The sequence below is a fragment of the Mirounga angustirostris genome, unplaced genomic scaffold, assembly GCF_029215605.1.
Source record: "Mirounga angustirostris isolate CCGP_5_RB_7025 unplaced genomic scaffold, mMirAng1.0.hap1 SCAF_13, whole genome shotgun sequence".
Taxonomy (NCBI): Eukaryota; Metazoa; Chordata; class Mammalia; order Carnivora; family Phocidae; genus Mirounga; species Mirounga angustirostris.
This window is the reverse complement of record NW_026991721.1, coordinates 101,714,618-101,725,897: the sequence shown is the minus strand read 5'-3', so window position 1 is coordinate 101,725,897 and position 11,280 is coordinate 101,714,618. Positions and strand designations below refer to the sequence as shown.

General features: G+C 51.7%; 1 protein-coding gene across 1 annotated transcript in view; it reads right to left on the bottom strand.

Annotated features, from left to right (window-relative positions):
* Window positions 1-997: 997 nt before the first annotated feature.
* POU2AF1 (POU class 2 homeobox associating factor 1) overlaps window positions 998-11,280 on the bottom strand; it is a 67,252-nt gene continuing 56,969 nt past the window's right edge. Inside the window, exons 3-6 of the mRNA XM_064575871.1 lie at window positions 5,661-5,791; window positions 5,114-5,156; window positions 4,767-5,032; window positions 998-1,852 (exon numbers count right to left, since the gene is read on the bottom strand). Coding sequence (XP_064431941.1) covers window positions 1,538-1,852; window positions 4,767-5,032; window positions 5,114-5,156; window positions 5,661-5,791 — 755 coding nt within the window. The 3' untranslated portion in view covers window positions 998-1,537. The remainder of the gene's footprint in view (window positions 1,853-4,766; window positions 5,033-5,113; window positions 5,157-5,660; window positions 5,792-11,280) is intronic.

Below are 11,280 nucleotides of genomic sequence, written 5' to 3'. Positions count from 1 at the left end.
CTCCTCTCCTTTGCCTACTCACCGTCACTACCAACAAAGATGTAAATTTGGTATTGAAAATTTTAACCTTTTAAATCTAAATATTAAGTCTGAATAAAAACAATTCAAGGTATTTGTATTGGGATTTTAGGCAGATGCTGAGAAATGTGGGTTAAAATAATCCCGCAGCAGAAAAAAATCCAATAAAAGGCAACTTTCTAGAGTTTTTACTTAAGATGGGAAAGAAAATGTGTCCATGAAGCTGTGATTTCTGAGAAAAGTTTATTCCTTGGACATGGATTCCGCCAACTAAGTGTCTGCCTGACGCTGGCTACGGTATTAGCGGCCAGGCGAGCCCGTTCTCAAAGCACACGGCCCCGTCAGCCCCTCTGCAGCCCCAGCAACAGCTGTGCCCAAGCACCTGCAAATCTGAAGTTTCCCCAGCAAAACAATAAAAATCGAAATGAAACCTAGCGGTTCTTCTGGCTGAGGCTCTAGAAGCCCCCAGGAAGGACAGTGTTTAGGAAGGAGGCCTTGGCTCTACATAACGGTGGCTTACAGAGGTTTTTAAGACACGCAAGAAGCACGTGAGGCAGCACTCAGCGAGGACACCGTCACCCCTGGGCTTCGGGGGGTCTTGGCCCCTCATCCAGCAAGCACCGCCGAGGGTCTGCCCACGGGAGGAGGCAGTCAGGCAGATTAATCCTCCTGATTACAAGAGCTCAGCTTTCCTTGCAAGTATCCTCAAGGAGAGCGCCAAACCACCCATTAAACCAATATTTTTCTTAAGTTTATTCTCCTTCTTAATAACCCAGTAATCTGGAGCTAAATGGGTGCTCAGCCCCTCCTTCTCTCAACCCAACCTTCTTCCATCCCAAACCTACCCACCCCCTCATATACCCACACTTCGTTCCCCTCCCTCCTCTGTCCCTTGAGCCAGCCCCTACCCACTCTGATGTTCTTTTCTGCCGGGACCACCCCCCACCCCCCACCACCTCACTGAGCCCCAGGCCTTGAGACTCTGCTGCCTGAGACTAAATCTGGCCGGCACTGAGGACAGCAAACAAAGGAGCAACTGTGGGAACTGACAGCTCAAGGACTCTGGCATTGGGTCTGCCCTTGGAGGTGTGGGAGGACATGGCATCCATCCCTAAATGGCAGAGGGCGGGGCAGGGCATCACAGGCCTGAAGACGGCTCAGCCACACTGCTACTTCGGTGAATGGTCGAGGCAGAAATCAAAGCCCCGGGGTCCTAGGCTTGCAACGCTGGCTTCAGTATCATCACTAAGATCCCTACAATTCCCTTTCCAAAAGGAAGAGAAATGGAAAAAGAAATGAGAAAGGACAGAAAGGAGGGAAGGAAGGAGGCAGGCGGGGAAAAGGAAGGAAGGAGCGGAGGGAGGGGAGGAGGGAGGAGGGAAAGTCTATCACTCTAGTTTGGGGTGCAAAGTGTAGTTGTAACACGGCTACTCCAAGCAGATGTGAATCCTGTTCCCTGTTTTAAATCCTGTTTTAAAGCCCAGTTTCAGGGAACAGGATTCTCAGGCGGGAACACACCCTAAAAGCCTTCCACGGACAGCGTGTGGTTGAGTGCGTAGGCGTCCCCATCCTCTTCCTCCAAAAGTAGCTTGTCGATGGTCAGGGAATTCATGGCTCTCCTGGGGTCCTCCATGTCCTGGAGGACTGGCTCGGGGATGGAGATGGGCAGCTGGACAAACTGGGGCCCGGGCAGGGCTGGGGCCGGAGGCTGGTACTGCAGGGTGGAGGTGGGCAGTGTGGACAGGGGCTGAGGCCATGGGAAGTAGGTGAGGGGCGCCTGGTGCTCTGGGGCCTCCAGCTGGGGCCCCACCGTGGGCGCAGCCGCACTTCTCGTCTGTGACGGGAAAGACACAGGACCAAGGGTTAGCAGCCCTGGGGGACCCACCCGTCCTTGCCCGTCCTTGTCCTTGTGGGATCTCTCCATCCCCCTTTCCTGCTGTCTCCCTCAGGGGCTCTGTCTCCACCTGCTCAGAGTCCCCCCCAAGGGAGAAGCCACACGGACTTCAGCTGGGTCCCTGACTTTATCCCTCACTAGCTACATGTCCTTGCTCACACTACCTCCCCAAGCATCCGTTTTCTCTTCTGTAAAGAGAGTCCCAGATAGGACTGATGCCATAGGGCCGAGCCTATTAGAGATGCTTTTCCAGATTTTATTGAATATACATTCCATCCCAATTTCAGGTATATTAAAATGTGGGTGGGGGGAAATGTACATCTTAAAAATCAGTGAAAATACAGCATGCTAAACAAGCCTGTCCCGAGCTGGCCACTGTCATGCCTAGACACAAAGACTGTCCTGGCTCCATACAGCAGCTCTAACATCCTGGGGTCCACCTGGGCCAACATAGCTCCACTCACCTCCCTCCTGCTCTGGGCCAGACCTGGGCACTGGGAAGCACCGATCTATTAGTAAACAAGGCTTTCCTTAGGGCTTCCAGCACCTTCCATGTCCTCATCCTCCGCCTCTGAGCTGCGCCCCCCATGGCCATCCCAGGGCCATTTTCTCAGGTGCCCTGCACACAATGCCTCTCCTCTGTGCAGCAGCCACATTACAAAGCTGAGGTCAAGCCTGCACGAGAGGCAGGGCCTAGATCCTCACTATCTTCTACAGCTGAGGAAGCAGGGGGAGGAGGAGGAAGGACTCTGCATGAAATGATTTGAGCGAGACCCAAACCTCCCCCTACTGCCCCGACTTCCCCCATCCTGTCCCTGTCCGGTTGCCACTGTTTTGAGAGCAAACCATTAGAATCATTTCGGGACGAGCTTATTTCACTTTCCTGGGAATCTTGTGACAATGCAGATTTTGGTCCAGGAGGCCTGGGGGAGGGCCTGGGACTCTGCATGTCCACTCAGGTCCTTGGTGATGCCAGTGTGGCTGGTCCAGGGACTGTAGTTTGAGGGGCAAGGCTCTAGGGTGTTTTCCTATAGAATGCTAGAGCTGGAAATGGTCTCCAAGGCCTTCCAGCCTCCCAACAAAGCCTTACTATTTCCAGTACCTCAAAAATGCACATGGAACTCCTCCTTTTTTGAGTCATAAACCCGTGCAGGTCACCTGCAATGGCAGGTTTGTTGGCTCAGAGATGGAATTCCATTAACCCAGTGCTACAAAATGTCTTATCTCCTGCTCATCAGGAGTGCCGACTGGTAGCTCAAACCAGCTTTGATGAGTTCATTTACAAAGCGGCAAAACAAATAAATTATTTCTTAATAAATAGAGTTTGTTTGATACACAGAGCCTTTCAAAGTAGGAGGTGGGGCTAATGAAAGATAATGAAAGAAATCCTTGGGATTGAAATGACTGGGAACAGTTATATCTGCCACCTCCCACCCGCACCCAAGGCCCCCGATATGGAAATGAGTTGCTTGGGAAAGGTGTTGAATTCACTCCTTCCTATCCACAATCATGTAGGCCCCCCAACTGGTTCGCTGGGTAGCCAGGGGAGGGGCATGGGGTAGGAGGCCTTCTGGGGGCCCTTGCCTGGATGGTGATGAAAAGGCAGGGGCATCAGGATGACGCTGAGCCCTTGAGAGAAATGGTTGGGAGGCAGGGACCCAAAGCAAGCTCCAGCATCAATGTGGGCCCTGCAGCTACTCATGAGGCCCCAGCTCCCCTTCCCACAGTCTTCCCTGAACTGAAGCTGGACACGGCTATACCCATAGACCTCTTCTCCTCTGAACACTTGGGGGATTCCCATTCCTTTGCTCAAACAGGTACCACTCACATAAAACTATTTCTCTTGCTTTCTTCATTCCTTTCCCGCCTGGCACTTGGAGGCAGCCACTGGCGAATGTGGCTGGCCAACTTTAATCAGTCATAATAACATTTATGGAGTGTTTTCTGCATGCCAAGGATGATGCTAAGTCCTCCACATGTATCATCCCAATTGATCCTGACATCAGCCCTCTTGTTAGTATTCCCAGTTCACAGATGAGGACACCAGGGCTCAGAGAAATTAAGTCACTCAGGCCAGGGTCTTCTAGCTCCTAAGTGAAGGGACAATGATTTGAACCCAGGCAATCTGATGCTAGAGGCAGCACTGAAAACATTACCCTACAGGTGGGTCTGACTTCATCAACAGTAGTTTTCTGTGGGGCACCTGGGTGGCTCAGTCGGTTGAGCGTCCGACTCTTGGTTTCAGCTCAGGTCATGATCTCAGGGTCGTGAGATCGAGCCCCACATCGGGCTCCGGGCTCAGCGGGGAGTCTGCTGGAGGACTCTCTCTCTCCCTCTCCCCTTCCCCCAGTCACATGCTTGCTCTCTCTCTCTCTCTCTAAAAATAAATAAGTACATCTTTAAAAAAAGAAAGGTAGTTTTCTGGAAAGTTGTGTCACCTGTTGCTTAGCCTTAAGATCATCTGGAAAATCCCATTAAGTGAACAATCACCCCCCAAGGTATCTGAATAGAAAGAAAACACTGACTCTGGTACAAGACCCCACACAGACCTCACCTGACACCCCATTCACTGAAAACTTAAACTTGCAACCAAGACTTGCCTCTTTGGGGGCAGCAGGGGAGATTTAGGGCAGAGAGGCTGGAGAACATCCCAACCCTGAGGAGCCTGAGGTATGACGAGGGAGGCCCTAAGCCTTCTATTTTAGGTCACTGGGAACAAGAGCAGGCCTCCCTGCAGGACAGGGTGGGCTTGACGACTCCATTATCCTGCAAGTCAGTAGCAGGAATGATCAGGGGTCAGGAAGTCAGCCCGCATTTCAAAGGGTGCCCTTGGCGTGGGTTGGTGCAGCCATACCGTGACGTTAGTGATGAGCGGCTGGGAGGCATAGGTCAGCACGGAGGAAGGCCCCACCACCGTGTAGCTCGGGCACATGGGCTGCACGTACATGTCCGCTGAGTAGGGGCAGCTGACGGCTTCGTGGGACACGTACTCCGTGTAGGGTGTCCACGGGGCCAGGGGTTGGAGGGTGGCCGGGGCAGGCTGGGAGAGCCAGCCGGCACACAGGGCCCCCTCCTCTGTCACCGTGGAAGCAGAGACCTCCATGTCAAGGCAGGAAGGACCTGTGGGAAGAAGGAAATTGCTGCAGGTGTCACCCCGACGGGGGACCTGAGGGGTGTCCCCAGGACTGTGGGAGCTCTTACCCACTGCGGTGTAGGTCGCCAGGGGCTGATGGGGCAGCACCACCTAGAGGGAGAAGGGAAGACCAGGATCAGCGTTCAGCCATCTCCAACGGGCCCTCTGCAGAGCACCTGCCCCGAGGGCCCCAGGGCAGGAGAGTAGAGGGGAGGGTCTTCCTTATGAGAGCAAAACACCCACGCCATGTCCCAACCCTCACCACCCATCCTATGGGGGGATTCGCATTTCCATCTTGCAAGAACCTTGCGCACTTAGGGAACCGGCCTGGTCCTCTTCCGGTGGGGAGGCCCCAGCTCACGCCGGGCCGGTGGGGGTCATCTGCTCCCTCGGGCTGAGCCAGCCGGCCCATCCCCCTCATCCTACCTCGGGCGTCCCTGACTCGTTGCCCCCGGGGTCCGTTCTTCAGCAGCCACGCCCTGGCGATGTGCGGGCTTCATGGCCTCGGAGAGCATCCCACAGAGCAAGGAAGCACCCCCACCCGGCCCCGTGGGACACCCCGCCGCACGCACACGCGCACGCATACACGCACACCGGCCGCGGTGGCCCCCTCACCGCCGTAGGTGTGACAGCCGCCCCGCTGCTGGCGTGGCCACGTTTCCTCCGGAGCAGTTCCTTCACTGGCTCCTTCACGCGGACACCCTGGTACGGCCGGGGTGGGGCCGGGGCTTGTTCCGGAGCCGTGGCTGTGAAAAGCAATGTCACCGGTGCTCATCTCCCTCCCGGCCAAGCGCCCACCCCAGGGTGCCCGCTCACCTCGGCTGTGCCTGAACACGGAGGACCCACGAGACTTCCTGGACAGTCTCCCCCAGTATCGCCCCTCCTCCTGCCCCAAACCTTCTATGGCTCCCTTCCATCCCATCGATTAAGGCCTGCAAACTTCATGTACAATGGAAAGTCCTGGGCTGTGTTAGCTCAACCCATTTTCCAACCACTTTGCACACTAAGTGCTACCTACACCCCAACTCTGGCCAGACATTAAACCCCGACTTCTCTTCGTGTTCCTTGCATGTCTCATGTCCTCCTCTTTACTTGAGATTTCCCATGGTCCGGATCCCTGCTCACAGTTCTCAGCCTCTTGACTTGTCCTGGCTCAAGACTTAGCACAACCCTCCTGGCCGCCCCCGGCTACCCACAGAAGCCGCTTCCTCCTCCTGCCTCGGAGGCAGAGAGGTGTAGTGCTCAGCATAGGGGGCGGTAGAGGCCGGCATAAGAGCACTCTGAGTCCGGATGGCACAGGCCTCGACATCTGCCCTTGCCACGTTCTAGCTGTGTGATCCTGCACAAGTTACTAACCCTCTCTGTGCAATTTCTTATCAAAAGAATGTCATAAGGAGTTGCTGGCCTAGTAAATGAGAAGCACAGTAGGTGCTTAGTATAAAATCAGGTACAGAGTAAACATTTAATAAAATTGCAATCTGCTATATAATAATTAGTAATCCTTTGGTAGGATTGTAAATTTCTTACGCCCCTAACTAGATCATGAACTTGTCAAGGTGAGATATTATACCTTTTTTCTCTACACTTTCCCAGGTAGCATGTCCATAGCAAGCTCAGTAAGGTCTTTGTTGATTAATTGGTTGGATGATAATTTGAAATGTGCTGCCCTTTAGAATGTGCCCAGACCTTTAGAATGGGCTGCAGTGAATGATTCCCAGGTTCTCTGTGGCCCCCAGGAGAGAAGGTTCCCTGTGCCTTTTGTCATCAAAGCTGGGAAACCAAAGCACTGAGCTGGAACAGGGCACTTCCTGACCAGGGAGAGCAAGCCAGCAGCAGTCATGGCTGGGCAGTGACAGTCTGCCCACCCAGACGGCCCACAGCCTAGGGCCCTGGGTCTTTGGAGGGCAGGCCTGGGTCAGCCAAGAAGAGTGAGTACCACCGGCCCTGGAGACTCACACAGTGAGTCCATTATCATCCACCAAAAAGGGCCCCAGGGGCCTGGGCTCTGAATCAAAAGCCTGAAAGCCTGGATATCTATTAAACCCGGAACCATAGTGCTGCCCTGGCTGAACTTTGCTCAGTAAATACCCAGCTGATAAGAACCCACGCCTGACCCAGCACCAGACCTCCAGCCATGCCCCAGGCACACGCACAGCCTGGCCTGGAAGCCTAGCAGGCAGACAGAGGCAGTAGGAAGAGGGAAAGGGGGCATACAGAACCCTAGGGACACATGATGCAGAGAACCCCAGACTCAGATGCATCCAAGGGGGTTTCCTAACCTGGCCATGTAGCAGAACTGACCAGGAAGAGATACACAGTGCAGATACCCAGGCTTTCAGAGTTCTGATTCTGGGGGGGTTGATGTGGGCCTAGGAATCTATATTTTAAAAGTCCTTCAGATTCTGAAGCTCTGCTGGGGTTAGAACCACTGATAATTCATCCCTGATCTAATATAAGAATCTCCCTCTAACGTCCTAATAGGTTTATTATCTTCTTTTTAATTTCCCCTGTCATAACAAGGGATCTCTATTGATATTCATTCATTCTTCCAAATATCCCGGGGCACTAAGAACACATTACTGAACAACATAGCTGTGGGCCCTGCCCCCATGCATCTTGCATCTAGCGGGAGAGACAGCAACGCAACAGTTAAAACATGTGAAATTGAGGCCAAAACCCGAGTGTGGAGCAGAGAGAGATCCAGCCCGGTGCCAGTGGCCCAGGACTGCCTGTGAGCAGGTATTCCTATAAGCAGCATTAACAATGGACTTGAGAGCCATTGTTAATACCCGTATTATATATATATATATATATATATATACCCGTAATATAAAAATACCCGTATTCAAATCGGGGCTGTCGCTTACTGGTAGAAAGATCTCAGATGATTTTTTAATGCCTTGGGTCTCACTGATTCTTGTCTCCCACAGTGGTTGTGAGGATTCACTGCAGTAACACCCGGGATGCTCCCAAAGCCACGTCCACCTACATGGTCTTTGCCTTCCCGTCCCCCACCCACTTCCGCCTTCCTCTGGGGAGCTACGATGCCAGGAGGCTCTTCCTCCAACTTGACCGGCCACATGGTAACAAGCACCATTTTCCCTTGCATTTGCCTTCTGATGAAACTCGCCATTCATAATCCATCTACGGCCTTCTCATCTATACAGTGAGGATCCTAAAGGTACGTGCCGGGTAGGGTACATGCTTAACGCAGAGATTGCACTGAGCAAGCATTAAATAAATGCGAGCTAATATTATTATTCTTGTTAGTAGCCGTATCCCTTTCCAGCCTCTGAAGACAGATACCAGGTCCCCTGTAGAGTCTGAACAAACATCCCATCCTTCCAGCTATTTCTTAATCCCTCCTTGTAACCCTCCTTCTGGGTGCCTCACCCCTGCACAGAGTCCATGTGCCACTTCCCCTCATGATCACCGATGCCCAGCATTGGCTCCAGAGCCCAGGTAGGGCCTGCTGGGGCAGAGAACAGGCCACCTGCCCTCCCACACTCTGCTCACTCATTCTTAGTCACCCACAGCCACATGGGCTTTGTTCGCACCCATATCACTCAAGCTATGCGTGTCTGCAAATGGGTTTCCAGCTATTCTGAGGCACAGGGTATAGCCTGAGGCATTATGCCCTGGGGAGAAACTCAGGGGACAGGGTTATTTGGGGGTCTGAGCACTGTGGTCACACTCCTCATTCAGCTGGGGGACAAGCAAGACTCATTCCCACAGGTAGGCATCTCAAGCCGCTCAGATAGGTACGGGACTAACCCCCTCTGTTTGCATGTGCACTTCTGGGGAAGGGCCCACAGGACTCCTGAGCCCACTCCCTCCCAGGAAGTGGACACATCGAACACTTGGCTGCAAAGGGGCCAGCTGGGCATTTCCAGGATCTTGTCAAGTGGTGGCTTCCTGCCTCCTGTTGTTTTTGAATCAATGAACAAAGCAGGCTTGGGGGAGGTGCTGTGAGCAGAGGGTATCAGCCTCTGAAGTCTGGACTTCCTTCGAACCCACAGTGTCAACAGGTGTGCCCAGCACAACGACCATAAGGAGAGCAGTTTCTAAGTCCCCACCTCTTCCTCTTGCAGTCACAAAACTCCCCCAGCTCTCAAGGATCTCCTGCCTACCCAGCTATGAGTCCAAACCAGCTGCCAGGGAATCCTGCAACTGACTACAAGCGTGCAGGCATGAGCGGGGGTGCTGCCCACAGTGTCTTTGCAAAATGGCCATGACCCATCGGAATCAGAAGCCTCGGGACAATTCCCAAAGGAGCCCAATGGCCAAGTGTGTGCGCGAAGCCAAAACTTGCAGTCGGTGCCTTTCACCCCAACCTTTGGGAAGCAACAATAAACGTTTCTAATTCTACAGTAAACACTGCTCCCTAGTGCCACCAGCATGAGGAACGAGCCCACAGATACAAATTTGGAATAAGAAAAGAGCTTGGTCTGAAATCATGATTGCTTTGCCTTGGGGCTTCTGGATCCCCGAACTGAGTTAGCTTTAAGACAACTACACTAGAATATTTAGAAGGAAAATTTTAAGAGTCTTAAAATAATTTCTTTTTTTTTTTAAGATTTTATTTATTTATTTGACAGACAGCGAGAGCAGGAACACAAGCAGGGGGAGTGGGAGAGGGAGAAGCAGGCTTCCCGCCGAGCAGGGAGCCCGATGCGGGGCTCGATCCCAGGACCCTGGGATCATGACCTGAGCCGAAGGCAGACGCTTAACGACTGAGCCACCCAGGCGCCCAAGAGTCTTAAAATAATTTCTTAAAATAATAACAAGAGACAAAGAAAATAAAACAGAAGGTCAAGATGATAATACGTAAGCAGAGAGGATGAAAGTGCAGTGTCCCAGAGTAGAGTTGACCAGAGATTTTAACAGCCCCCCTCATCAAATTGCAGCTCCAGGTAGCATGTCCTCAAAGCCTGAAGCTTCCTCACCATGTATCCCGAGGTTTGAAGGCCCATTAAGTCTCCTGGGAGCATCCAAGTGTCCGCCACTGAGAAAAGTCTTCTCACCTAAACATGAGCCTCACTAGGAATCTCCTTTTGCAGGGTGAGAAGTTCAGCCCTGTTACCTTCCCACCACTGGAAGTCAGTCACCAGTGGAGTTTGGGGGAAAAAAAAAAACACAAAAAGCTCATTTACAGAAAAACCTATAAATTTGGCCCCAGTGAGGGCTTCCCTTTTCCAAAATGAGCGACGAAAAAATCTGAAAGTATAAAAAGTCAGCAGAAGACATTTCAGTTCCCCCTGCCACACACCCAGACATGCTCCACATCACAAAAATAAGAGTCCTACAGCTGTTGTTCTTCTGGAGAGCACAGACCATGACAGACCAAGCCAACTGGTCACTTCAGGCAGTGCTCCAGCTGCCTGGGCGTGTTTGCACCGAGCTGAGGGAACGTATGGATCCTACTGATTTAAATAAACATGGCCCTCCAGTTCCTTGAAGAAGGTATAATAAATATCACCAAGCACATATGCAAAATTGTCAGCACTTGTTTATTTAATGACCCCATGCAAACCACATTCACACCACAGTGAGGAAGCTACTTGGCTAAGGAGGTAGGTCCCTCCTAATGGCTCCTCGTGGAGCCAACATCCAAGCATTTATCACATTTAACTTCTCCAGGCAGCTTTCAGAGAGTCTCTTCAGATGAGTGTTACCTAGAACAGCCTCCAAGATCCTCTTGAAAGAAGACTCTTCTCCCAGCCACCGTCAGGTTGCAGATTTCCCATGAGCCACCAGGGCTCAGCAGTGAATTGAACACCGGTTAGGATTGCTGCTCTAAAGGCTAGTTGGGATTCAGGGTACGCCTACATTTCTCTCATCAGGGAACCAGGAAGAGGCACCCATCCCACCCATCTTGACAATCTAGCTCACTGAAAGTGCTTTCTGTTTATAACTGACTGGTTGAGCTCAAGCCTGCAGCCACACAAGGCCATTTTGAAAGACAAAACCTTCCTAGCCCAGAAGGATACATGACACACTATTGATCCCTCCAAGTAACCACAGTAAATATTATTCTTTTTTGCTGCTGAAACTTCAGTATTATTAAAAAAAAAAAAAATCCACTCTAAGGAGAAAAACAAATAATTTTCTCTTTACTTGTAGCAAAACCAAAAACAAATAATTGAACAATAGCAATTCAAGCCTAGGGCTAACAAACTTTCCTAGCTTCTAACTGAAAACAAAGTCATAAAAGTTGCTGACACTTTTCACTTTA